The sequence below is a fragment of the Falco rusticolus genome, chromosome 1, assembly GCF_015220075.1.
Source record: "Falco rusticolus isolate bFalRus1 chromosome 1, bFalRus1.pri, whole genome shotgun sequence".
Lineage (NCBI taxonomy): Eukaryota > Metazoa > Chordata > Aves > Falconiformes > Falconidae > Falco > Falco rusticolus.
The window spans coordinates 19,563,303-19,589,036 of NC_051187.1; the positions used below are offsets into that span (position 1 = coordinate 19,563,303).

Sequence of the window (25,734 nt, forward strand, 5' to 3'; positions counted from 1 at the left end):
CAGCACAGGTCTGCAAGGCCTGCCACGCACCTGCTGCACCCACCCTCCCATGCTGCCCAGTAGCTGTGCAGTGCCCTGCACGTGTGCAATCCCTGACACCCATGAGTGCAACACCTTACACAGACAGGTGCCATGCCTTACACGCTCAGGTGCAATGCCTTAAGTGCTTGGGTGCAACGCCTCACACACGCACTGAGTGCCTTACACACTCGCACACAAGCCACGCTCAGCACCCCGTGCCCACCTGCAGCCAGGTGCCAGGCCTGGCAAAGGAGACACGTGCAGCGCCTTGCACACGTGCGTGCAACGCCCCGCCCCGCCTGCACACGCACTACGCGCTCCCCACACGCCCGCTGCCGGGCCATCGCCTGCGGGAGGCGTGGTCAGGGAGATGTGGCCAATGAGGGAGGCGTGGCCAGCGGGGAGGCGGGGTCAACGATGAGACGTAGCCGATAGGAAGGTGTCGTCCGTCGGTGGGGAGGAGTGGCCAAGCAAGGGAGGCGTGGCTAACGAGGGAGGCGTGGCCACTCATATACGTCGCCGGCGGCGAGGCGTGGTCAGAGGGGCGTGGCCCGCGGGGCGCCGCACGCCGGCGGAGCTGGCGGCGATGGGCCCGGGCTGGCGCGCTCCCTCGGCCGCGCTGGTGGGCGGCAGCGTGGCGCTCTTCGGGGCGCTGCGCCGGGCCGCCCTGGCCCTGCCCCGGCCCGCCGCCGTGCGAAGCCGCCCCAGCCGCGCCTGGCGCTGGCGGAACCTCCTCGTCTCTTTTGCGCACTCCGTGCTGGCCGGGCTATGGGCCCTCCTCAGGTACCGGGGCAGCTACGGGGCGAAGGGGGGACTCCCGGCCCCCCGTGGGAGCACGGTCGGGGGGCTGTCCCCCAGGGGAGGGGGGGCGGGGGAGCTCGGGGTCCCCCGTGTCCCCCCATGGCAGCGCCCTGCCCCACCGTCCAGGCTGACCCGCTTACCCCCCCCTCCTCACCCCCAGCCTCTGGCACTCCCCGGAGCTGCTCTCCGACATCCAGGACGGCTACAGCGTCTCAGGGCACCTGCTGGTCTGCTTCTCCTCGGGTAAGGAGCCGGGCACGGCGACGGCTGCGGCCACCCACCGGGCTCTGCCTGCTCCCCTTCAGCCTCACCAGCTCCCCAGCTCGGGATGAGCCCCCAGCTCAAGGGCTGGGTGACTCCCCGTGCCTCCCATGGAGCCCATGGGGTGCCAGCCCTGGGCTGTCTCTCCACGCTCAGCCTGGGCAGAGGTGTCCCTGATGCCTGGAGCACAGCCACACCACCCTCCTCCTCCTCACTGCTCCCCCTTCCCGCAGTGGGTGATGCTGCACCAGCTGGGTCTTGATGCTCCCCTTCATCCCACAGGCTACTTCATCCACGACAGCCTTGACATCATCTTCAACCACCAGTCCCGCTCATCTTGGGAGTACCTGGTGCACCATGCCATGGTGAGTATGGCCCCCAGGAGGCAAGGGGCCAGCACAGGGGGGCTACCAGGCACCCCAGGGCTCAACCCAGCCAGGTTTTGTGCGTTAACAGCAGAGCAAGCCTGAGCCCTTCCCTCTGCCTCGCCCTGGCTGCCAGGTAGGCTGCACATCAACAAGGCGAGGGCGCCTGGCGGGGCAGGACGCTTGCCAGCGTCGGCTCAGAGCGCCGGGAGCCAGACAGGCTGCCGCGCTGGGCGAGGGAAGAGCCGGAGGCTGGTCCCAGCTCCCCAGCACAGAGAGGTGTGACTGGCCGCAGGATAACTAGCTCTCCAGACTGGTTTTGCCTCGGCTCAGGTGCCTGGGGCGCTGTTGGTATCTCTGGGTGTGGGGGGAGCAGCACCGCATACTCCCACCTAGCTACGCCCAGACCCTGGTGGGGAAGGACTCACCTCCCCAAGGCAAGGAGAGCTGACCTCGCTCTATGTGTGCATCCCAGGCCATCTCTGCCTTCGTCTCGCTCATCATCACAGGCCGCTTCCTAGTGGCGGCGATGCTGCTGCTGCTGGTGGAGGTGAGCAACATCTTCCTCACCATCCGCATGCTGCTGAAGATGAGCAACGTGCCTTCCCCAGCGCTCTACGAGGCCAACAAGTACGTCAACCTGGTGATGTACTTCGCCTTCCGCCTGGCGCCCCAGGCTTACCTCACCTGGTACTTCCTCCGCTTCGTGGAGGTGCAGGGCCAGGGTGCCTTCCTCACCGCCAACCTCCTACTGCTCGATGCCATGATCCTCATGTACTTCTCCCGCCTCCTCCGCTCTGATTTTTTCCCCTCCCTGCGCAAGGGCTCTGCGGGGAGAGATGTGGATGGTGAGAAGTTTCTGATAGACTGAGACTTGTGTGCCGATGGGGATCCAGGCTCTGGCTCCTGGAGGTCTTGGGCTCTCCAAACCTGCTCTGATGTGCCTTAGGGCTCGCTCCCTGGCCCCGGGCCCTGCCTTCACCCGCTCTGCTGCCTAAAAGCACTTCTCTGCTGGACCAGCCCGACAGCCTCACCGAGCCACAGGGTCGCTGCCGAAGCCAGGGGCATGGCCACTGGAGAAGCAGCCCAAGCTGGCTTCCACGTAGGCAGCTGGAGGGCCAGGGGTGGCTGTTTCATGGCTGATGGCCTGAGAGGGTTGTGAGGGAAGGGACGAGTCCCTCCCATGATGATGTTGGGTGTTATGTGCATTAAAATCGGTCTGTTTACTGCTGCCGCAGCATGCCTGGACTGACTTTTCTGTGGGGCAGAGCAGGATTACAGGGAGGGTGGTGGGGATGGACAGGGCCATGGGAAAGGATGTATCCCTTCCCAGCCAAGGGCTGGCAGCCCTCAGGGAGAGGGGACATTTCTGCCACTTGCTTTGTTCTAGGGACCCTCCAGGGATGCACTCTAGCCTACTGCATCCTACCAGCTGAGCCTTAAGCAGCAAGACCTCTATCCCTCCCACGGATGGGTCCCTCCCCTCCTCCTTCTCCCTCATCGCTCTTCCAGAGACCCAGGGCTGTGCAGGGAGCAGGGGCAGGGAGCCAGCAGGGGTACCGACCCTTGCTGCAGTCCCTGTCCTGCCTGTCTCCAGCCTGGCGGCGAGGAGCCTGGCTTGGCTGCATGACTCACCCAGCAGCCACGTGAAGTGAAGCTGGCATGGGAAAGCCGTGTGAGGCCACGGGCTCTTCCTGGAAGACTGCTGCACGCTCGCATCCCCCCGGAGCAATCTTCACCAGCACAGTGCAGCTCTTGAGTGTGCTGGGCTCTCTCCTGCAGTGACAGGACCAGGCTGCCTCCAGCTGAGAGCAGCAGGAGGGGTTCAGCTCCCCAGGGGAGCAGGGCTGGAACGGGCCCAGCCGGTCCTGTGGAGCACCAAAGCATCGGGAAGGCAAATTCTGCTGATGTGACAGCTCTGGGATCACACCGGACTGGCATAAGCAGTGGAGCTCAGCGGGACACCTGCCCGACCTCTGCCCCGGGGCAGGATCTGTCCCACCAGCTCAGGCAGACAGGCACTGTGGTTGAAGCTGGTGATTCAGTGGAAGCCATTGGGGATCATCCTCCATCCAGAGCCAGGAAACACCCCACAGGGCCGGGATCCTGCCGGCACCTCCTGGTGTACACCAATGCTGTGGCACACTGGGTGGGAACAGCCTGGCAGCCAGAGTGGAGACATGATACTGGGGACACTGCATGGGCAGGGACCTACACCAGCTTCACACCTGCTGCCTTGCCCCCCCCCTTGCTCAAAGCAGAGCTCAGCAGCCCCACGGGAAGCCCTGGCAGGGCACAGCCCTACCCCTCAGCAGCACACCCCAACAGCTACACATCTTCCCAGCCGCAGCTTAAGCACCATGGCCTCTGCAGTGACTCCATCTGCAAATATCCCCACACAATCAAGCCCTGATCTTAGTTTCCCCTTGAGCCGATCGCTCCAAATTTCCCCCTGCCTCTCTGCACAGAGCAATCACGGCTCTGCCCAGCAGGTCACAGGCACAGGGGGACCAGCCCACGCTCCCACCGCGCAGGGCAGCACTGGCCGGGCTGGGGCAGCTGTGGATGGGGACACCTGCCAGCCCAGAGTGAGAGGCAAGCACAGGGAAGCAAAGCGTCACAGCCAGCAGCAGCCACCGGGCTAAGGTGAGGCAGGGCCAGGGCAGACTGCAAGTCATGCTGATGAGAAATCCCTCCCCAGCCTCCCACTGCAGCACACACCCGCTTCTCACTCCAGCATCGGCTTCACTGCAAGAAGGGCGCTTCCCCATCTGTTTCTTGGTGTGACTACAGCTAAGGAGGGAGCAAACCCCCGGCATCCCCTGCTGCCACTTGTCCCCTCCCCAGGCTTCACCCAGGCCACGGGCAGGTTGGGTTGCTCCTGGGAAGCAGCACTCCTCCCTCCAGGCAGCTTCTCACTCCTTACAACAGACAGGGAACATTCAACTCCCCTCCAGACCAGCTGAGCATCCCAGGGGGATTGGGGGTGGCTTCCCAGGCAGCCCCCATTTCCAACCCCAGCTTTCAGAAGCAGGCTGTCAGCAGCCAAGGTTGGCCCACACGAAGGTGAGCATGCAGGCTTCGGAATACCCAGAGCTGCCCTCCTCAGAGAGGCTACTGGCCTCTCCCTCACCACAGCCCCCAGCCCTCCCCAGAGGACACACATCCTTCTCCCACCGCAGGCAGCCCAACATGAACCCAGCAGATCCAGCTGCACTTCCCCAGTACCTGGAGCCATAAGCACCAGGGGAAGTCTCACACCAAGGGTCACACAACCCAGCACAGACCTTTGCTGCCATGCTCGGGCTGTGGGGTGACAGGATAGCTCACCCTTTCCATCCACCATCTTTTCACACGGGGCCAAGCCTCCACCCCAGGGCTCCACCACCCTTCGGCAAGAGGCTCAAAGGAACTCTGTGTCCTGCTGCTCAAGAGCTCCATTACCCCCATCAGTATTTGGTCACAGCTTTCATCACCTTTCTCAATCAAGCCTAACAACATACTTAAGCACCCCTGAAGGCTTATCGGTACTTCACCATTTCCTGCTCACCCAGTGCTCCACATTCTTGTGACTCTCCAAGGACTCTGAAAAGCCAGTTTCCATCTACAAATCTGAAGAAGCAAAGGGCAGCCGAGGCAGCAACAGCAGCCAGTTTGGAAACAGCCCCCATGAGGACAGTGAACCCTGCGAGGTTACAGGCAACATAACCGTAACAGTGTCAGGGAAACCAGGCTGCGATTCACACACTGCAACATGAGGAATAAGGATCATGCCAGAAAGAAACCCACAAAGCCTCTGCTATTTGATTAGCTTGAGGGCTTGGTCAAGTGAATCTTGCAGCGTAAGCAAATAGCTGATACACTCAGAAAATGGTGGGACACTCTGCTTGTGCCAGATCCAAACCATTAATACGTTTTTGTTGTGGTTACTACCCACCTCCTGGGCACTCTTTAGCCTGTGGTATGCTCCACAAGGAAGCTGTGTAGGACAGAGAGCACTGCTCACAAGCACACACTAATTACTCAGGGCAAGAAAATGCAGCAGGATACCAGAAGTCATGGGTAAATAGAGATATTTGAAATCTGAAGGAGTGCCACCTCATGTTTACCCACTGCAGAGAGGCCAGTGATCCAAGAGACCCTGTCAGCAGGGCAGCACGGCCCCTGCCCCCATCTGATCCTCTCACAGCTCTACCCACCTAGTGCCAGGGAGGGAGGGAAGAACCCCCCTACCTTTACTAACATGAATCCCCAAAAGTTTGCTAGGTGCTCTCTTTCACACAGGCTATGCTGTCACAAATCACAAGAGCCCCTCAGTGGTGTCACAAGGTTTATTATCTTGTCTATACAGTTCTTGGTAGATGCAGTTTAGATGATTCCAATCTGGAAAGAAGCAAAGCATGTTAAAACAGATGTTACGGTGGCAGAAAGGCAAGACCCTCTACCACAGACATCACTACCAGGGCTGCTTCTCCCCAGGATTCCTGTCCTCCAAGGACAGGCTTCTTCCTCCCAGACCTGCCCAAGCACCCTACATGACCCCTTTATATATTTATTACACAGTGACCCTCGTGCTAAGCCACAATCCCCTACTCCAATCTGTGCCACCACTGCTCCTGCCTACCTCAACCACCTCGAGGACTAAACTGCCTGCTACTTCCAGCAACACAGCCACCTGCCCAGCAGAAACCCACCCTTCCTTCACCCAGGCCAGCAGCCCAGCTGTGCCCCTGCCATCATCTCCCCTGTTTGAATCAGCTGCCAACAGCGTTGGCCAAGAACACTATTAAGACAAACACTGTGTCAAGCCAGAAGCTGCAGGGCAGTTTGTGCACCCTCCCCACTAATACTCTGGAGCTCTAGTAGTCCTGTGGAGTAGAGCCCCTCCCTGGAGGAGCTGAAGAACAGCAGCAATTCTCTCTCAGTAACTTTTCCCACCTAACCTCAGGATCTTTCAGGCAGAGTTGTGTTTTCCTAGACAATGTGGTCTTTCTTCTGAACACCTGGATCCTAACTACAAAGACACACCACAGAAGCGCCACTGTGCTTGAAGCACAAGTACCTCACGTGTAGGCCAGGTCAGGTAGAGACCTGGTCAGGTGGAGGAGATACAAGACAGCTACCGGCAGCTGCAAAGTTTCCTCACCTTGTTGGCTACATCCAGTGCATCGTAATCTGGAGCCAGTCGCACATAAGCCTTCTTCTCTCCATCAGGCCTAGAGTGGAACAGGAGGCATCAGAACAGAGGCACACAACTACTCCCACCCTCTCCACCTTCCCGCTATAATGATGTGCATCAGTGGTTCCTTTGGAAACATCACATTATTCAGTGGTAAAAAAATGTTCACATCATTTGCACAAAACTCCCTGGGTGTTAGAAGAGCTCCCTGATGAAGCAGACCCTCTGGTCTGCCAACATTCCCCACTTCCACTAAGATGTACTCAGTCACAAGCTGCATTTCTCAAAACTTTTAACACTGAAAACACTACAGAGCTTAATCCCACACTTCCTGAGACTACCCGCAACTGCTGAAACTCACAGGTGTTACCATTTTCTGCTAAAAGCCACTCTGGGCTCTTGAAGAATGTCACTCCCACCAGTGACCCATCCTCCTCTTCTTCTCACCTAATCAATGTGTTGACCTTGGCCACATCAATATCATACAGCTTCTTGACAGCCTGTTTGATCTGGTGCTTGTTTGCCTTGACATCGACGATGAAAACCAGAGTATTGTTATCCTCTATCTTCTTCATTGCTGACTCTGTGGTCAAAGGGAACTTGATAATGGCATAATGGTCCAGCCTGCAGGAGAGAGACCCTGTGGTTAAAAGGCAGCTGGCAGATGCCATCCCTGCACCTCAGGGGCTTTCTTTGGGGTGCATCAGTCACCAAAAAAGTTATAATCACAAACTCTCAGGCTTTGGTCGCTTGAAATCATCACCTGCACCCCAAACACCCCCTGCAGCGCTCTGCCACTGAGGTATGGCTCAGCTCCCAGGATGGCACACTGGCAAGGTATTGCCCTGGGTCCTGCAGCAGGGTACAGCTCCCCATGCATGTGGCTGCTCCCACCCCACAAACCCTGCAGCAGGGCCGAGCCCAACACCCCACACATACTTGTTTCTCCGTGGGGCACTCTTCCGGGGGTACTTGGGCTGCCGGCGCAGTCGCAGGGTCTTGGGCCTGCGAAAGGTGGGTGATGTGCGGATCTTCTTCTTCTTGTGACTGTGGACCCCCTTCAGGACGGCCTTCTTGGCCTTCAGCGCCTTAGCTTTTGCCTCTGTCTTCGGAGGCACAGCTATGATGACAGCTCAGTCAGCCCAACCAGCATCTGCAGGACCAGTATATGCTCCCCTGCCCCTAACGGGCCACAGCTTCCCCGTCACACAACTCAATGAGCAAGACCTCACCAAGTCAGGGCATCTTCATCCACCAAGGCCAACCCCAGAACACCCAACGGGGTTCAAGCTTCCCTCTTCCCCCACACAAGCCAACCACCCACTGCACCAAACAGATGGCAACATTCATTCCTCCTCAGCTCCCACAGACCCCAAGCCACTAAACTACCACGTAGTTTAGCCTTTTTTAGTTTTGTAACTATATTCCTTATATATTCTCTTTTAGCTTTGTAACTATATTGTTTGCTTCAGTGTAATCACTATGGAGAGATTGCTAACTGACCCTGGCTACGTAAGAGTCGTTTAAAGCTTACAATCACTGAGGGGATGGCTGCATAGGTAATTAATGAGACAAACTTGGACTCTCCTTGGCTCTGCATACAGGGAACTAAATTAAGGCTAAGTGACTGGTCAGCTGTAACTACAGGGTCGACTTGAGACCCCTCAGAAGGCTCAGATACCCGTAAGGAGCATGCACGATGCTTCATTAACACAGGACTGCCCACTGAATTAATATATGACTTTCCCGAAAAATATAACGCATAATCTTAAGTGTGGACTATATAATTTTGTTTGATATACTATACGGCATGCACGTGAGGCAGGGCGATCCCCCGTGCATCCAGCGCTACCATAATGTACGCTTCTTAGGGCTACGCAGGAGTGAAGGAGTTTCCTTATTCCTGCTTTCGGTGAAACCGAGATGCCGGCGCTCGGCCCGCCAGCGTAGGCCTCTCCCGCCACCCCACGTGCCGGCGGCCAGCACGGGGCCGCTGCCTGCCCGCCCGCCCGCCCTCCCTCCCTCCCTCCCCACACCGCTCAGCCCTGGCCCCCGCCGCCCTCCACCCACACCCCGGCGATCCTTCAACACGCCGAGCCCGCAGCCACCCGCCGCCCCGAGCCCTCACCCTCCTTCTTGGCCTTGGGCGCCATCTTGGCCAGGCGGAAGCCGAAAGGGGCCTCCCTCGCTGCCCCGCACAGGCTTATAGCCCAAACTCTCGCGAGATGTCCCCTTCACGCCCCAACTCTCGCGGTACCGCGGGGCCCACCGGGAGCGGTAGGACTCAACGGCGGCCTCATCTGCGCATGCGCAGAAGCTGCCACGCCCCGCGGGGCCTCATGGGAGTTGTAGTCCTGCGCACGGGACCCCCTCCCCGCGCCGCCCCGGCGGTGGGGGCCGGGCTGAGCCCCCGGTGCGGGATTACCGGGGTCCTGGCGTGTGGGCAGCAGCGCAGTGGCCCAGCCCCGGAGGAACCGGCGTCCTGGCCCCTCCCCTCCTGGGAGGTTCCTCCGGGGCTGGGCGTGCAGCGCCGAGCACCGCTACCGCAGCCGGGAGGTTCGCGGTAACGCGGACCCCCCCGTTCACCCACGGAGGGGACCGGGACGGGGCGGGGGGGCGTGTCTGGGGGGGGGGGGGGCCTGCGCACGGGGGACACGGCTTGCGGGGACACCGGGACGGGCACACTCGGGGGCGTGGGACCGGTGGGACACGGGGACGACGGCGCTCGGGGGGATGGGGACGGGTGGGACACGGGGACAGCCACCGTCGGGGGCGTGGGGACTAGCGGGACATGGGGACAGCCACCGTCGGGGACGTAGGGACCGGTGGGACACAGGCACGGTCGTGCTCAGGGGGATGGGGACTGGTGGGGCATGGGGACAGCCACCGTCGGGGGCATGGGGACCGGCGGGTGGGACCCGGGGACAGCCACCGTCGGGGACGCGGGGACCAGGGATGGCCATGCGCTGCTGGGGTGTCAGGCTTGGGATGTGGGGACACAGGGACTTCGGGACTTAGGTGTATAGGGGTGTGGGGACAGCTGCGTGCTGGGGTGTGGGACAGCCATGCTTGGGGACATGGGGACAGCTGTACCCTGGGGTGGCACACATGGGATGTGGGGATGGCCGGGACATGGGACATGGGGGCAGCTGGGGCATGGGGACAGCTGCACCCCAGGGTGTGGGGACAGCCACACTCAGGGACCTCAAAGCGCTGGGACATGGGGACAGCCACACCTGGGGATGTGGGGACAGCCACGACATGGGGACAGCCACGTCCCGACGATGTGGAGATAGTTGGGATAAGAGGACAGCCCAGCTTGGGGACATGGGGACAGCCCTATTCCGGGATGCTGTACATGGGGACAGCTGGGACACGGGATATCACCGCTCCCTCTGTCCCCAGGCCTCGGTGGTGGCCCTCAGCCCACCTCTGCTCCCCCCAGCCACCCAGCCCCCACCCAGCCCACCCCAGTGGCCCCACAGGACGATGAACGTGCTGGCTCCGGTTCGCAGGGACAGGGTCATCGCCGACCTGCCCCCGGTGAGTCACGGGGAGGGGGGGGACACCGGCCCGGGGGTGGCCTCGCCAAACCCTGTGGTCACACGGGTGTCCCCCTTTGTCCCCCTGCAGTGTTTTCGGAAGGAGGCCGCCCTGCACGCCCGCGTCGCCTTCCACCCCACGGTGGCCAGTGCCTGCCAGGAGCAACGGACTGGCACTGTGGGGTGAGTCTGGGGCCATCTGGGGTTCCCACCCCAGGACTGGGGTAGGGGGGGAGGTGACAAGAGACCCACGGTCCCGCCAGTCTCGGGTGGGGGGTCCCCGGCGTAGGCGCCGCGTGGCTGCCGGCGCTGCCCGTGTGCCGAGCCCTGCGTCACGGCGCAGGAATGCAGCGGGGGGGGGACACACACATGGGGGTCCGGGCTGGGCTGGCAACGGGGCGGGCGGGCCGAGCTGCAGGGGGCTGCTGGATACAGGGGGCTGTGGGGTGACACCCCCCACAGCCATGAACCTCTCTGCCCACGTGGCCGGCTGGGGGGGGTGGGGGTGCAGGCGGGGGTCCCCCTGCCCTGCTGAGCTGCCCCGGTGTCCCCCTGCTGTGCAGGTTCAAGATCTCCAAAATCATCGTGGTGGGGGACCTCTCGGTGGGGAAGACCTGCCTGATCAACCGGTAATGGGACCCCCCCCAGAGACACTTGGGGGGGGGGGGCAGGGGAAAAGACCCCCATGCCCCGCCCCCCCCCCCAAAAAAAAAAAAAAAAAGCAGCAGTACCTTGGGCTGAGCCCAACCCTGGTCAGACTCTGGTGCGGGGCACCCCCTGGGGCAGGGGGCTGCTGACACCCACCTCCCCCCGCCCCCCCCCAGCTTTTGCAAGGACACCTTCGACAAGAACTACAAGGCGACCATCGGGGTAGATTTTGAGATGGAGCGGTTTGAGGTGCTGGGGGTGCCCTTCAGCCTGCAGCTGTGAGTAGGTGGCAGCCCCCTCCCCACGCACCCCTGTGGCCCCCCCTCACCTCCCACCCCACCCCCCAGGTGGGACACAGCTGGCCAGGAGCGCTTCAAGTGCATCGCCTCCACCTACTACCGAGGAGCACAAGGTGAGGTCCCCACTGCGTCCCCCACACGGGCTGTCCCCATCCCCACCTCACCCCTCCTTCCCCCCACCCCCCAGCCATCGTGATTGTCTTCGATGTCAACGATGTGGCGTCCCTGGAGCACACGCGGTAGGTGACACATGGCCAAGGGTCTGAGGTGGGACTGGGGACAAGCGTGACGGGTGGTGGGGCTGGATGGAGAGGTGAAAGCTGGGCAGGAGCGTGTGGGGCTGCTGCAACGCTGCAGCGGGCGAGCAGGAGGGTGGTGCTTGGCCACCCGCCGGTGACAGTGGCCCCGCAGGCAGTGGCTGGCTGACGCCCTGAAGGAGAACGACCCATCCAACGTAATCCTCTTCTTGGTGGGCTCCAAGAAGGACCTGAGCGTGAGTGTGTCCCCCTTCCCACGGGCTCTCTGCACCCCGGTTTGGCGGGGCTGTCCCCGTCACCCACCCACCCCTCCTGGCTCGGTTGGCAGACGCCGGCGCAGTACAGCCTGATGGAGAAGGATGCTCTCAAGGTGGCCCAGGAGATGCGGGCAGAGTACTGGGCTGTCTCCTCGCTCACTGGTGGGTCCTTGGCTGGGTGGGGAGATGCAGACCCCAGTGTCCAGCCAGGTGAGGGTACACTCAGGGGGTCTCATCCTGCGGGGCAGGGGAGAACGTGCGGGATTTCTTCTTCCGTGTGGCGGCACTGACCTTTGAGAGCAGCGTGCTGGCCGAGCTGGAGCGCAGCAGCGCCCGCAGGATTGGCGACACCGTGCGTGAGTACCCCCAGCTGGCCCTGCATGGGAGCCCCCTTCCTCATCCCCCACGCGCCCACCCACTCTCCCTCTTCCCCTCCAGGGATCAGCGGCAATGAGAGCGAACTGTACCTGTCAGCGCCCCGCAAGAAACCCAAGTGCTGCCAGTGAGGGGGCAGCCCCTGGCCCCCGCCACACTCACACCCCTGGACCAAAGAGGGGCAGCCCAGGCTGTCCCCGAGGAGCTGTCCCTGCCACCCCCTGGCCCCGCCAGTGCCCCACCTGCCTGGGCATCCAGGGCCATGGTGGTCAGGAGCACCCAGGCGGCTCCATAGCTATGCAAACCCAGGTACCACTCGCAGGGGGAGGTGCCCCCAGGCTCCTGTTTATCTTAATAAAACCTTTTTTATGCTTTTTAAGAAAGGTGTGGGGCTGGGGGCTGGGGCTGGGGGGGGGGTCCCCTGCCCCTGGGTGCAGCCATGAGGTTCATGGGCTGGTGGGAGGACAGAGCCAGGGGATGCCACCCAGGAGGGGCTACTGTCTTGGATATGGTGGAAGCCAAACCTGGCGGTGGGTACCCTGGGTGTCTCTGCCCTGAAGAGCCAGCAGCCCTGTGCCCTGAGGGGGGATGCAGGGGACATGCAAGGTGCCACCACCCAACCCCCCCGTCAGTCCCAGCTGAGCTGGTGGCTGTTGAAGCGGGGCTGCAGGTGTGGGGGGACGCAGTGGGCACACTTGTAGTGCTCCTGGATCCACCGCCCGCCCTCGCTGTCCTCGATGCAGATGGCGGCGACACCTGTGGGGACACAGTGGGGGCTCAGTGCTGACTGCTGGGGGGTATGGGGATGGTGGTCCCACTACACCCATGGGTGCACCCTGGGGTGCCCTGGTAGGCCTCTTCCTACCTGCCACGACCCCCCCTTGCTGCTCCACCAGTTGGATGGCCGCTCTCATGGTGCCCCCAGTTTCAACCCACTGGTCCACAAGGAGGATGCGCAGACCTGGGAGGGGGCACAGGCTGCAGCTGAGTGCTCGGTGCCCAGTGCCTACACCGGCAGCCTCCCCCCCAAGATGGGAGCACCCCCTGGCTCACCGAGTGAGATGGCGTCGGTGCGGACCTCCATCACCTTCTCTCGGCCCGAGTAGTCAGTGTAGGGCTGCGCCAGCGTCTGCACGCAAAGATGCCCGGCTTTGCGGATGGCCAGGAAGCCTTTCTGCAGCACGGCAGCAGCGGCAGCACCTGGGGGTGGGCAGGCACTGTCAGGCCCTGCAGGGATGAGGGATGGGGACCCTGAGCACACCCGTGTCCCTGCTCACCCAGGATGAAGCCCATGGCATCGATGCCAGCCACCATGTCGATGGCGTCTCCCTGGAAGGGCTGCAGCAGGTCGGTCACACAGTCCTGCAAGCCCTGGGGAGAGAGCGGAGGTGCTGGGTGCCCGCAGCCCATCATGGGCACCCGCAGCCCTGTGCCAGTGCCCGTGGGCACAGCCAGGTGCCCCAGCAGCCCCGTGGGGATGTAGCCCACCCCAGCACCCCCATGGGTGCCATACGCCCCAGGCACCAGGTACTTGCGGGTGGCAGTAGAGCCGGGAGGGGTCCAGCCAGGCATAGTTGGGACCCTTGACGTTTGGGGCCATCAGTGCCAGGTACCAGCCCTTCTCCCGGGTGACAGGGACGTGGCACAGGTCCATGCGTAGGAACTGCAGGCACTGCAAGCACTGAGCATGCAACAGGGGGTGAGACCCCCCACCCACAGCCTCCACAGGGCTCCCCGTGGCTCAGTGCCTCCCACCCTCCCCATCCTCACCCACATGTGGGCACCCCAGGGTCCCAGCACGCCCGAGTCGGCTCCGTACCTGGGTGCTGGCGGTGAGGCTGAGCTGAGTGGGACTGTCATGGGGAGTGTCACAGACAGCGACAGCTGAGCGGGGGCAGCCCTGGTGGTGCTGGGCCCCTGCCAGCACCCTCCGCCAGCTGGGCTTGAGCTGGTGCCAGGTGGGAGCCCTGCCCATGGGCCAGTGATGTGCCCCCACTGGGCTCTGATGTCCCAGCCAGGCAGTTGCATGGTGGGGAGCACCGGGGCTGGGGCAGTTGCTCCAGGGGTGCCAGGGCATGGTGCAGGTGGCATGGTGCCCGAGGCACCCCGTGGGTGCAAGGGACAGCAAGCCAGGGTGATGCTCAGGGTGCAGCCCCGCAGCTTGTGGGGTCTCAGGCAGTGCGGGGATTTTCTGAGGCCACGCACGTCCCTGCTGGGGTGTCCGGCTGCCATCCTGCCCTCCCAAGTGCTGGCTGGCTCGGCTGCCCGATGTGCCAGCTCTGTGTCCGGATTGCCAATGGGCTGCATGGTGGGGGAACCAGCCGGGGGGGCGAGCCCTGGGGAGGGAGTCCTGGCAGCCGTGCTGGGAGCTGCTGGGTGCCTGTGGGCTGCCAGCCCCAGCTGGGCACAGGGCACCGGGGCTGCCCCTGTCCAAGGCACCGTGGGGCATCTGTGGGATGGGGCAGGATGTGGGGCTGTGGGGAGCATCTGTGGGATGGGACAGGGAGCTGCAGGGAGCATCGGGCCGTGAGGCTGCGGGGACCGTCCATGGGATGGGCTAAGAGGAGCATCCGTGGGTCGGGACAGGGGCCGCGGGGAGCATCCTTCTCCCGTCGGGGGCCACTCCGGGGTCGGGGGCCATGCGGGGGCCGGTGCGTCACGGGGCGGGCGCCTTGGGGCCGGAGCGTTACCGGTCCCGGCACATCACCCCACCGGCTGCCACAGCAACGGGGCCCGGCCCCACCGAGGGGTAACCCCCCCCCCGCGGGATGCGGGGCCGGGATGCGCCGCGGCTCCGGGCAGCGGCTCCAGCACCGGGACTCTCCGCACGGTGCCGAGCCGAGCCGTGCCGTGCCGAGCCGTGCTGTGCCGTGCCGTGCCGTGCCGTGCCGAGTCGAGCCGCCCCGCGTGGGCGGGCTGTGCCGTGCTATAAGGCGGCCCCACCGCGGGCAGCGGCGCGGTGCCATGTGCGCCCCGGGGCTGCTCAGCCACCTCCTCCTCCTCCTCCTCCTCCTGCTCCCGCTGCCGCTGGCAGCCCTCCCCGGAGCGGCCCCCGGCACCGGAGCGGGTCCGCCGGCACGGACACGGGCCCGCCGAGGGCTCACCTACCCCGGGACGCTGTGGTGCGGTGCAGGCAGCAATGCGGATGCCTACGAGCAGCTGGGTAAGGGCGGCGGGGCCGCTGCTACGTGTCCTCCCCATGCCATGCCATGCCATGCCCCATGCCGTGCCATGTCATGCTATCCTACCCCATCCCTTCTCATCCCTCCCCATGCTGTGCCATGCTACACCATCCCCTCCAATGCCATCCCTTCCTTTCCCATCCCATGCCATCCCGTGCCATCCCATCCCATCCCATCCCATCCCATCCCATCCCATCCCATCCCATCCCGTCCCGTCCCATCCCATCCCATCCCATCCCATCCTCAGGCCAGTGCTGCTCCACCCCTGCCCAACCCCAGTCCCAGTCCCATCCCAGTGCTGGGTCAGTCCCCATCAATCCTAGCTGTCCACTCCAGTCTTCAGCCCTGTGCTTGTTCAATCCCTGTCTGTCCCAGTTCAGTCTGCACCCCAGTGCCAGCCCAGTCCCAGTTCACCTCCATCTAGTCCCCATCAGAGGGCTGGTCCATCCTGGTCCACTCCCAGTCCCTATCCTGATCCTAGCCCAGTTCCCCTCTTGGTCCTGATCCAGCCCTGGTCCCCATCCTAGTCCCAGTCTCATGCCCACTGTGGTGCTGGTGCATCCCCAGTCCTCATCTCAGTGCCAGTTTTGTCCCCATCCCAGTGCCAGTCTAATCCCAGCCCCTACTCATCCCAGTATGGCTTCAGGTCTGTCTCAGTCCAATATAATTCTGATCCCAGCCCTAGCCCAGCCCTGATCCCAACCCCATCCAGCCCCAGCCCCTGCATGACGACCCCCCCAGCCCTGCCTGCACCCCTGCAGGGGAGCACCAGGACACAGACCGGTGCTGCCGGGACCATGACCACTGCCAGCACGTCATCCACCCCTTCACCGCCCGCTATGGGTACCGCAACCTGCGCTGGCACACCATCAGCCACTGCGACTGCGACCGCAGGTGAGCAGCCCCGCATCCGACTGTGCCTTGCAGCATCCTTGCATCCCGTGGGGGGGATCCAGCCCCTCCGGCAGCCCCCCTGGTCCCCCTCACCCCAGCTGCGCCCCACGGCAGGTTGAAGGAGTGCCTGCGGCAGGTGAACGACACGGCCTCGCGGGTGGTGGGCCAGGCCTTCTTCAACGTCATCCAGGTGCCCTGCTTCGAGTTTGCCTATAAGGAGGAGTGCGTGGAGCCCTACCTCTACGTCTGGTGAGTGTCCCCCCCGCAATGTGGGGACCGTCCCCTGGTTCAGCCCTGCCGGGGCTCATCTCACCCTGTGCCTCCTGGCTCTTTGCAGGTGCAGGGCGTACAACACGGTGGCCATTGCGGTCCCCAGGGAGCCAGTGCTGTATGAGTTTGGGGGGGAGCTCATTGACCGGGCAGCGAGGCCCGCAGGGGTCCCGCTGAGCCCCCCATGGAGCAGCGTGGGTGGAGGAGCCATCCCAGCGGAGCATCACGTGCCCGCCCGCCCACCATCCTCCCGCAAGGCAGCCAAGAAAGAGAGGAAGGGGAAGAAGAAAGACAAGAAAAAGAAGGGGAAAGGTCAGAAAAAGAAAAACCCTTCCAAAAACGGAGAGCTGAGCTGTTCTTCAGCCACTGCCCCTGCTCATCCCACTGCAGGCCAGGTCCCACGGGCCCCGCTGCCGCGCTTGGGGGAAGCAGCCAACGCCGTCCTGAGTGATGCTCCGGCCTGGGAGGACTTGGGCAGGGGGCCAGTGCTGGCCACCCCCTCCCCGGTCTCCACTGCCAGCGGGAAGAGGAGGAGGAAGGAGAGAAACAGAAAGAAGAGGCTGAAAAGCAAAGCTGAGGGGCAGCCTGCCTGAGAGGCATGGCCCTGATGCCCCCCGGCCCCGTGCGGGTCTTGGCTGTGTAATAAAGTTACAGCTGCTTGAGCAGATGGCGCGGCCTCTGCTCTGTCTGCGCCGGGAGAAAGGATCACACCGGGGTGGCATCCCAGGGAGATCCCAGGGCTGAATCTGCTTGCGGGGCGGTGGGAGGGGGGCACCGGGAGCTGGGTGGGCATTGAGTGGGTTTGTGCTGTTCCTCACCGATCCCACTGGCTCATGTCACCTTCCCAGGGAACTGGGGACAGAAGTCGTTGCACCGGCTGGGGACACAGCACCCATCCCTGTGCTGGTATGGGGCAGAGCCCTGATTTTCACTCCCCTGCCGCAGAAGGTGACGTTCCCCAGGGCTGTTTTGCTGGAAGACCAGTTAATGGATCGCACCACCCCAGCTTTCTCTGCCACTTAACCCGCCACCTTTTCCCAGTGCTCCCACTCCAACACCAACTCCTCCAGCCCCCAGCAATCAGGAGCTGCTCTGGGAGGAACGGGGGCCTCATCCCTCCCTGGAGGCTCCTCCAGCGCTGTACAAGAACTCTTTGGAGCAGGAGAACAGCAGCTTTTCCAGCCCTGGTTGAAAAGTAGGCGCAGCCCAGGGAGAAGCAGGGGCGAGCTGCCCGTGTCCCTGCCTGGCGGACGGGGATCGCAGCCCAACTCCTTCCCTCGCCAATAACTGGGCTCCCGTAGCAAAGAGCTTGAGGGCTGTGCCCAGAGATGGGGCATTGCCACCAACTCCTCCAAAGTGCTTCCGAGCAAGGAGCGTAGCTCAGCACTGCGTCCCCTCTCCTCCCCAGTGAGGCCAGTAGAAAGATCTTACCACACCAGCACCAGTTCCCAGAATAGCAAAAAGCTGGAGCAACAGGAACCGAGCCTTGGGAGATCAGACAGCACCAAGGCGCGGAGAGCAGAACTGCTCCATGCAAACCCCACCATTCCTGGAGGAGGGTGCGGGATCCCAAATCCCTGAAATAAGTGGACCAAAAGAGCCTGCGGAGGAGAGGGGGAAACACCAAGGTTGTAGCGAGGCATCGCACCCTCCCAAGCACTACTAATGGGTACAAAGTCCTTGCGGCCACCACAGTGTCACCGCAGGAGGCATGAGGCATGTGGGCGGCTTCCCAAAAGTAGATATTTTTTTTTATTGACTGTAAGGGAAAACTAAAACCAAAGACAGCCAAAAAGGAGCGGACAACGCACAATTCGCCTCCCCCTCTATCGGTCTGACACGTTCCTGGTTAAGTAGCTGCTCCCAGTCAAATTCCCATCCCAAAATACAGTTTCATAAAATAAAAAAAACAAACAGCGTGAGGTTAGTACACCTGCAACCTCCGGCAGCCGCGGGCCCGCCTGGTCGCAGGGGTGGGGGGCACAGGGCTGTGTCAGCCCCCCAGTACTGCCGAGGAGATGGCGAGGGAGTAAGACCTGCGTGTCTCTGTGGAAACAGCTTTGCTTTGTCTCCTGGGTTGCTGCCATTCTTCAGGAGCATTTACATGCAAAAAGAGACCTTTGTTTCTTAAGATCTGCTGTTCCTGCTCCTTTCCTAGCGAGAGGAGGCTGACCAGGAGCCCTTGGAAGGAACAAAGACTCTGCTTCCACAGAAAATCCCTACTAATGATGCAGGAGAGAGGAAAGTGTGTGCAGCAGGAACTTTCCAGTTCAGAAATGGCTCTCGGCGCTGCCAGTCGCTCTGCAATACCGCAACGGTCTGTTTCTGACACAACCCAAGTTCTCTGCAGTCTCTGCCCCTCTCCCAGTGCCCCCAGTCCCTCCCAGCTAGCGGGACACAGGCCTCCGGGAGGTGCCCCCGGTGGTGGCGTGATGTCTCTATACAATGCATTCAAAACAAAACGTTATTTTTTTAATCAGCTTCTCTGTGAAAGTTTCAGCGCATAGAGGGCAACTCCAAGCAACAAAGGAAGAAGGAGCATCGACGTTCACTGCTGGGCTCCGCTTCTAAGCAAATCCATCTCTAAGAGGAGAGGCAGCACAGGGTGCAGGCAGAAAACCTCTCAACTAGCGTTCAGTAGAAACACAATTTATTCACCCTTCTTGGTTACAACTGGGCAGTGTTAAGCAGGTATGGAGGAGGATGCCATGCACTCCTGGCTGCTTCGTGTTCTCCACCCCAGGAGCAGCTGCTCTTGCAGTGTTTTAGTCCATGTGTCTGTCCCACATTGGAGAAAGATGCCATTAGCTGGCATTTTGCTTCGCAGTCTGATTAAAAAAAAAAAAATCGAAACTAAATAAATATTGTTCCAAAAGAAGCCAGAGGATAGAGCAAGCCTTTGGTATGACAGCTGGATTTCTCTCTGGCAAGACCCCGAGCCCCAGAGCTGCTGTGCTAGACCCCTACGAGCACAGCTGGGGGTTGGCACAGACTCTGCAGAGCCTGTTACACACAAAAACATAGAGCAAACAACAACAGAAACTTATTGAGAACTCCAGTTTGCTTGTCACAACCCCCGTGCCTTTGCTTGTGCTCTCAGGACAAGGAGAGGTGACAGTCAGGGTTTGGGAGAATCCAAATGAAACAGGCTCGCTGCAGGCCGATGGTCTGCACTTTCAGCTACGTTTGCTTCGTAGTCTTTGCAGTGAAAGCAGACTGCTGTGGATGTACAAGGACAGACTCGTTTGACCTCATAATTACTTTACCAAGCTTCCAAAGTGGTGAACCAGGGCCTGGAATGCAAAGGCCGCTGCAACGTCCCTTCCTATGATATATTTATATATATATATAGTATATATATTTAGACCAGCCCTGCCAAGTCTATTTATTTGCTCAGGTGCATGTCACCAAGAGTCACTTCCCACCATTTCACGACGTATAAAACAGGAGTTACGGGGCTAAGGAAATGGAAATTGTTTTCAACTGTTCATTCTCCCTTCCCCTTCCTAGAAAAGGGAGTGGAGATTATGGGTCAGGTCCAGCATGGCCTATCGATCCATCTCATCCAGCAGCGGTGTGGCATCCCCAGCGATGGACATGGGTGTGCTCTCGATCATGGGGCTGGGAGATGGGCGAGGCGTCAGCCGCTGCTTCTGTTTCCTCCGTTCAGCCTCCTTCTCCTGGAGCCACTGCTCGGCCATCTTCCCCCAGTCAATCGCAGCGTGACTATTGGTCCTGCAATGACACGGGCAAGAAGGTGAGACACACTCGTGGGAGAGCTTCCCTGCCCTTTCCCCTCGGGGGTCCCGTGCAAGAAGGTGCAAGGTAACCCCACCACGCTGGTTCCACACAAATCAACAAAAGCAATCGAGACGGGACACAGACAGGTACACGCACACAGAGCTGGAGCCACTCACTTTGGCTGCTGCCTCTGCCTGGAGCTGGATGATGGCTGGGACTGTGTCTGGGACTGGGTGGACTGGGGTGTGGTGTTGGCCTGGAGCTGATACTGGGGTGTTGTAATCGGCTGGCTGGGAGTAGTGTAGGAGTAGCTGGGGGTCATCAGAGGGGTGGCCACTGGTTGCTGTGCTGGAGTCGTAAAAACCTGCAGAGAGCAGACACTGTTAGGGGGCAGAGGGCAAACCCAGCCAGGCTGCGGGGCAGAGCCCTGGCATGCTCTGCACTGCCCCACTCGCCCCGGAGGCTGCTGCATGCCCTTGCTGCACACTGCTGGCCTTGCTGGAGCCCCTCGCCTGGGCAAGGAGAGGTTTGCAGTGACCACTGCCCAGGGAATGGGGGGCTGCAGGGCAGAAGGAGCAACACCCTGCTGAGCACAGGCCAGTTGTTCCCCTGAGAGTCCCCGATCACCCACCCAACCTAGGTCAGCAGGGCCACCACAGCCTGCCTGCCTTGTTCACCCCACACAGGGTACAAGGGGAGATGCTTAAATCAAGCAAGAGATGGGCACAAGAGACACTTGGGGCAAGCTAGCAGAAATTATGTCCAACAGTGGGCATGAAGAACAGACAAATCCCTCCCCTGTGGGCTGCAAAGGTGGCGCAGCAGCTCCCGAGATGGCTCCCTCCCATATCCCAAGCTGGCTGTCTCACTGCTTGCCCAACTGAGTGCTTAGTCTCTTTGCCTCCCAGCGTTCACCTCCCTTTTCTTCAGATTGTCTTGATGATTAATACACTGGGTTATCCACAGTCCCTGCCTATCTCCAGCTCAGCGTTTCCTGTGCCAAACTCCAGAAAGCCTCCCAAGGTGGTCTAAAAGAGGATCCCTCCTCCCTGCAAGCCTCGTCTTGCAGCACCTCTTCGCTAGGTCTCTCCAATATTGAGCGTGCTTTTTGTACCCGGGCACCTCAGCCCTTCTGCAGCTGGATTTAGCCTTGGTGGCAGCTGGGGAGCTGGCAGCACGGGCGGGGAGCAGGCAGGCACCAGCACACATGAGGAAAGGCCTCAGCATGAGCTGAAACTGTCCAATTCCATCTTATTCCCTGCAAAGCCTCTGGGTGTTCAGTCAGGCTGAGGTGTTCGCCTGCCGGTGCAGCTCGGAGATTAGCACGCTGAGCTGAAAATCCCTGCAAACTCAGCACATAGTTTCACAGCTAATCTCTTCCACTGGCAGCTCACGTTGCCAGTTCAGGGGCACAATCAGAAGGCTGTGCACCCTCACCGCTGGATCCCGCCTCTCCACCCTGCCACATGCCTTGGGGGCCAAAGCAATTTGCTACTTGCTTCAACTCTCTCCAGAGCAGGGCTGTATTACATGCCTCATTTCCTCAGCCACAGGAAGCAAGAAGCCACCTGGTCCAAGAATCCGGCCAGGCTCCCTTGTGCAGCACCACAAACACACAACTTTGGATGTTCCCAGGATGGTCCTGGGACTGGATGTTCCCAGGCTCCCAGCGGAGCCCTTCTGGGATGGTTTCTAGCAGCAAGGAGAAGCCACGCAGCATCTCCTCTCAACAACTTAAGGGACACGTACGTGGTATGCGCTGCTGCCGCCTCCGCTGCCTCCATAGCCATACTGGCTGGATGCCCACTGCGCAGGGGTGGCATTTGGGTTCTGTCCCTGGCCCGTCACAGCAGCGATGGCACTGAACATCTGCGAGGTCATGTTCTGTGGTAAAGCGTTCACTGCACGGGTCAGGTCTGCAAGAAAGACCCATCACGTTAGACAAAGCAGAGCCTGGAGAAGGAGCTTGTATCTGGATTCCAACCAGGAAAGGTCTGCACTGACCTGCCAGGTTAATGTTAGCTGGAGTAGCATTAATGGAGGCTGGAGTCCTGGTCCGACTGCTGCTGCTGGGGGTAATACCTGTGTAAAATACAAACCAAGAGAAATAGATGAGCTTTCCTAGAAGAGCAGCTATTGGCCTGAAACTTGGGATTTGAAAAAGTACAGGCAAGAGTGCTATTGGCAAGATACTACCACGTCACCAGGGAATGGCATGTGCAGGATTGTATGGCTGGGGAGGCTCAGGGAGAGGAAAGGGACAAATCCAGTCTTTGCCCCATGGCCCACTTGGCTGAAAGATTAGCTCTCAGAAAAGCTCCCAGTAGGTCCACAGAAGCCAAACACTTGTGTGTTTCTTTGAAATATCCCACATGTAGAAAGTCCTAGGATACACTTCAGGGACAAAGAACGTGAAATTGTCCTTTTATAACTGTCCCTGTTGTGTGATGCCCAGGAAACAGCCGAGTCACTCAAGTTTTGGGGTGCTCACCTGGAACAGGGTCCTGATAATGATCCTTAAACCATCGGAAAAGTCCATTCACAGTAGGGAAGACCTGGCCTCGGTAGCGGAATCCTTCTGGGGTCACTGTCACATACTCTATCCTGTGAGGAGCAGTGAATGCAGGAGAGCACAAGAGATTACAGGCTGCTTCAGGGCCATATCTGCCACTGTACAGCACCCTCACACTAACAGGTCACAGTCAGAACACCTACAAATTCAGTCAATGGCCGTACTCAAAACGAACAGATAGACCTATCCAAGACAGTTTCATTTTGTTTTCAAACCATTGCTCCAAATACCATGCCTTTCCATGCAAAATCTATCAATCACTGCTTATACTCTTGTGACACTCTGTGCACAGGGCAGTATTGCTTGTAGCAGCCAGCTGGTTAGAAACACAGAAGTCTCCTGGGTGAAATTTACCGCTAGACATAGGTCCTCTACTCTTAGGAGCACAAACCCTGCGTAAGGGGAGGCATGGCTTATGGGGATAATGACAGGGCTGGAAAGAAAACTGGCAGAAATAAGCTGAGGTGTGGTACTGGCAGTACTGAGCTGCAGATGCTGGGCTTGTCTCTCACCTTGGTTTGCCTCGAGGCTGATATCCCAAGAGGAATTTGCCAGGCAGATCTTTACATGCACTGATAAAGTAGGGAATAAATGTTGGCTTCTCTTTCTTGGTCTTTATCAGCAGCTCTTCCAGTTTCTAATTAGAAAGAGAAAGAAGAGAAATGCTCAAGGAGAGCCTACATTTTCAGCAACCCACAGAACCTAACGGATATCTCCCTCCATGCTGTGGTGAGCCCTTCTTCCCCCCAGCCCCGATGCTACCAATCCAACAGGAACCACCAATGACACCGTTTCCGTGCAAGGTTGGTGCACAAACGTCACCAGGTCACAGAAAGCCAATTACTTTCACTGATACTTGCTGACAGGGCAACCCCCTTTGCTACTCTGGTACACTGCTGTAGCACACACCATATTCCCGTTGCTCTCCTAACTCCAGTGCTCCCAGACAGAATGCCCTTGAGACCTGCAGCTGGAAAGCAAATGCCAAGGCCCAAGTGACAAGAGGAAGATCAGAGTTTAAGGCCTGTCCTGAGACAAAGGAATTTATATAAAGCTCCTATATCTCCTACAGAAGCTACCACATCCCAGGACAGGCTTACCTTCTTGTCTCCACCATTGCAGTCCTGGTAGTATTTGTGATTCAACAGGTCTCTGGCAAAAGAAGCCATTGGCTGGACATAGCGAGCAACAATTTCATCCAGGTCTTCAAATTCCTTTGAACAAACACATTTAAAGAGATATTTAGAGTGCGTGATGAGGAACTCTTATTCTAGTATACAGCTGTCAGCCACCCATTTTGCACAGCAAGAGTGGATGCTTTGAGCAACAACAACCCCCATCTCCAAACAACAACAACAGAAGACCTGAGTATTGTCTAAGAATCTGGAGAACAGCAATGAATGTTACTCTCCAACAGTCTGAAAGCAGCTGCAAGGACAGAAAGGCTGCATCAACCTGCCCCTGCCAAATAGGTACTTCGCCTTCCCCACCAGCTCCTTCCCAGGCATGCTCTGCAGGGCTCTTACCTCTGTGTTAATCCAAAGCGTGGAGCCCAGGCTGAAGGCATTCTCTTTACCCTCCTCTCGGACATCCACATGCTGGTAAATCCCATCGTTCACCTTCCAGGTGACAGTCAGGTGGTTCTCCCCTTTGCTACTTGGCCGAATAATCACATCCCCTTGGTCCATGGTCTCCATCATCTTCTCGGCTTGTTTGAAGCTAATATTGTGGAACGACGGGTGAGCGATTACCCTCTTGATGTACGCTAGGGGACAAAGCGGAGTGTTTAGGCTTCCAAGAGGAACTGCTTTGTTGCAGCAATATGTCTAATTGTGCTTACTCTCCTGAAGCATCCTGGGAGGGCTGGCATTATGAGGGAAGAGAAAAATCAAGACTCACTTGTCCGCTGCTGCTTTCTTTTCAGGTCTTCTTCTTGTTTGTGATCTGCTGCCTCAGAGTCAAAGTCATAGTAGGTGTCTTTAGGCAGTTTCCACTCATTGTTCTTATCCATCAGGTCTGAGGTCCTGCAGGTGAGGTCTGCACTGAACTTCTCAATGTCAATCTTCATGATCCTGCAGTGAACGGTCATTCCCACCTACAGGAGAGGGGCAAGCAAAGCTGATCAGCAGCTCCGGCTGATATGCCAGCCTCCCTGCTCTACAGAGCAATCTGTGTGGAGTCACGCTGCCAATAAGGAGGTACAAACGACCTCACCTACTTCAGAGTGATGCAACCTTTAAAAATGATCCTTCTATACAAACCAAAAATCAACTGATCCCCAAGATGAGTAGAATTAAAAGAGATTAAAGGAAAAATGGGCAGTTGTCCAGCATGTCTACTATCTATGCCCCGTACCACATAGAAAACTGCATGTCTGGAAGCTGAGGACAATTAAATTTACTATTTTACATATCTTTAACAATGGGAGAAGCAAAACTGGACCTAAAGATTTGCAAGAAAGCAGTTAAGTCTGTTCAGAAACAGAGTGAAAGATACCCAAAGCACTGCTTCAACAAAATGGGAAACAGAAAATACCACCACAAAAACTGCAATGTCTTAGTCCAGTTAACCGTGCTGCAGTTAACGACTCTTTAAAGAAATGCTGAGAGACCTCTGATCTTACAGAAATATCCATCACCTGCATGGACTGTCAGGGGGACCACAAAAGACAGCAAAGATGTTAAACCTCTATTTTATCATGTGATAAAAATACACGATTCTGTTTCTTTCAGAACCTCGGTCCTTGTCCTGAGCAAGACCAGTAACTCTGATGACCCCCACAAATGAATTAACACAGAAGAAAAAGCCATGAGAGAGGGAAAGTGACCCTTGCATATCCAAAGGCAGTTCCATGAACTCTTTAGAAAGCCAGAAACAAAGGGCAGCTCTGCATTAGAATGCCTTCTGGTCTCCTAAACCCAGACTTTAGCCAGACAATAATAAATCCTCCTGCAGTGCAACACGTTAACTGATTAACATGGTTCTCACCAGCTGCCAAGAGAGATTTGCACTGTGGCAAAAGGACACTAACCAGAACCTGAACTTGCTGCCGATTTAAAGTCCTTAAATA

General features: G+C 59.1%; 6 protein-coding genes and 2 non-coding genes across 12 annotated transcripts in view; 3 read left to right on the plus strand and 5 right to left on the minus strand.

The window, feature by feature from the left end:
* The first annotated feature begins 570 nt into the window (after nucleotides 1–570).
* On the plus strand, nucleotides 571–2,685 carry TLCD1 (TLC domain containing 1). The gene is made up of 4 exons (XM_037373848.1): nucleotides 571–804; nucleotides 983–1,065; nucleotides 1,366–1,448; nucleotides 1,924–2,685. The coding sequence occupies exons 1-4, from the start codon at nucleotides 608–610 to the stop codon at nucleotides 2,317–2,319; spliced, it is 759 nt and encodes a 252-aa protein (XP_037229745.1). The 5' UTR covers nucleotides 571–607; the 3' UTR covers nucleotides 2,320–2,685.
* A 3,080-nt stretch (nucleotides 2,686–5,765) lies between these two features.
* RPL23A (ribosomal protein L23a) lies at nucleotides 5,766–8,876 on the minus strand. Its single transcript, XM_037373903.1, has 5 exons — nucleotides 8,756–8,876; nucleotides 7,567–7,747; nucleotides 7,075–7,251; nucleotides 6,595–6,664; nucleotides 5,766–5,831 (listed from the first exon to the last, which is right to left on the minus strand). The coding sequence occupies exons 1-5, from the start codon at nucleotides 8,778–8,780 to the stop codon at nucleotides 5,817–5,819; spliced, it is 468 nt and encodes a 155-aa protein (XP_037229800.1). The 5' UTR covers nucleotides 8,781–8,876; the 3' UTR covers nucleotides 5,766–5,816.
* On the minus strand, nucleotides 6,740–6,807 carry LOC119142563. Its single transcript, XR_005102323.1, has one exon. It is a non-coding gene; the product is annotated as a small nucleolar RNA SNORD42 (small nucleolar RNA).
* On the minus strand, nucleotides 7,325–7,397 carry LOC119142565. Its single transcript, XR_005102325.1, has one exon. It is a non-coding gene; the product is annotated as a small nucleolar RNA Z17 (small nucleolar RNA).
* A 103-nt stretch (nucleotides 8,877–8,979) lies between the features above and the next one.
* RAB34 (RAB34, member RAS oncogene family) lies at nucleotides 8,980–12,662 on the plus strand. 2 transcript variants are annotated; one of them, XM_037373861.1, is made up of 11 exons: nucleotides 8,980–9,183; nucleotides 10,033–10,170; nucleotides 10,261–10,352; nucleotides 10,733–10,798; nucleotides 10,994–11,095; nucleotides 11,165–11,229; nucleotides 11,304–11,355; nucleotides 11,528–11,609; nucleotides 11,702–11,792; nucleotides 11,879–11,982; nucleotides 12,069–12,662. In XM_037373861.1, exons 2-11 carry the CDS (start codon nucleotides 10,117–10,119, stop codon nucleotides 12,561–12,563), a joined length of 1,203 nt encoding a protein of 400 aa, XP_037229758.1. In that variant the 5' UTR covers nucleotides 8,980–9,183; nucleotides 10,033–10,116; the 3' UTR covers nucleotides 12,564–12,662. The 2 variants fall into 2 exon arrangements, with proteins under 2 accessions (XP_037229758.1, XP_037229765.1); XM_037373868.1 differs by lacking the exon at nucleotides 8,980–9,183 and having other exon boundaries at nucleotides 9,568–10,170; nucleotides 11,879–11,986; nucleotides 12,069–12,256.
* LOC119141496 (adenine phosphoribosyltransferase-like) lies at nucleotides 12,622–13,698 on the minus strand. 2 transcript variants are annotated; one of them, XM_037373889.1, is made up of 5 exons: nucleotides 13,537–13,698; nucleotides 13,283–13,376; nucleotides 13,059–13,205; nucleotides 12,871–12,966; nucleotides 12,622–12,761 (listed from the first exon to the last, which is right to left on the minus strand). In XM_037373889.1, exons 1-5 carry the CDS (start codon nucleotides 13,657–13,659, stop codon nucleotides 12,634–12,636), a joined length of 588 nt encoding a protein of 195 aa, XP_037229786.1. In that variant the 5' UTR covers nucleotides 13,660–13,698; the 3' UTR covers nucleotides 12,622–12,633. The 2 variants fall into 2 exon arrangements, with proteins under 2 accessions (XP_037229786.1, XP_037229778.1); XM_037373881.1 differs by having other exon boundaries at nucleotides 13,283–13,698.
* A 484-nt stretch (nucleotides 13,699–14,182) lies between these two features.
* On the plus strand, nucleotides 14,183–17,018 carry PROCA1 (protein interacting with cyclin A1). 2 transcript variants are annotated; one of them, XM_037400504.1, is made up of 5 exons: nucleotides 14,183–15,168; nucleotides 15,949–16,081; nucleotides 16,196–16,330; nucleotides 16,419–16,663; nucleotides 16,742–17,018. In XM_037400504.1, exons 1-5 carry the CDS (start codon nucleotides 14,274–14,276, stop codon nucleotides 16,942–16,944), a joined length of 1,611 nt encoding a protein of 536 aa, XP_037256401.1. In that variant the 5' UTR covers nucleotides 14,183–14,273; the 3' UTR covers nucleotides 16,945–17,018. The 2 variants fall into 2 exon arrangements, with proteins under 2 accessions (XP_037256401.1, XP_037256391.1); XM_037400494.1 differs by having other exon boundaries at nucleotides 14,186–15,168; nucleotides 16,419–17,018.
* Nucleotides 17,019–18,801: 1,783 nt separating this feature from the next.
* The window catches only part of SUPT6H (SPT6 homolog, histone chaperone and transcription elongation factor), a 29,475-nt gene continuing 22,542 nt past the window's right edge, over nucleotides 18,802–25,734 (minus strand). For both annotated transcript variants that reach the window (XM_037373918.1, XM_037373928.1), the window contains exons 29-37: nucleotides 24,564–24,759; nucleotides 24,191–24,429; nucleotides 23,765–23,878; nucleotides 23,177–23,301; nucleotides 22,584–22,696; nucleotides 22,097–22,174; nucleotides 21,842–22,008; nucleotides 20,269–20,456; nucleotides 18,802–20,086 (exon numbers count right to left, since the gene is read on the minus strand). In XM_037373918.1, coding sequence (XP_037229815.1) covers nucleotides 19,900–20,086; nucleotides 20,269–20,456; nucleotides 21,842–22,008; nucleotides 22,097–22,174; nucleotides 22,584–22,696; nucleotides 23,177–23,301; nucleotides 23,765–23,878; nucleotides 24,191–24,429; nucleotides 24,564–24,759 — 1,407 coding nt within the window. In that variant the 3' untranslated portion in view covers nucleotides 18,802–19,899. The remainder of the gene's footprint in view (nucleotides 20,087–20,268; nucleotides 20,457–21,841; nucleotides 22,009–22,096; nucleotides 22,175–22,583; nucleotides 22,697–23,176; nucleotides 23,302–23,764; nucleotides 23,879–24,190; nucleotides 24,430–24,563; nucleotides 24,760–25,734) is intronic.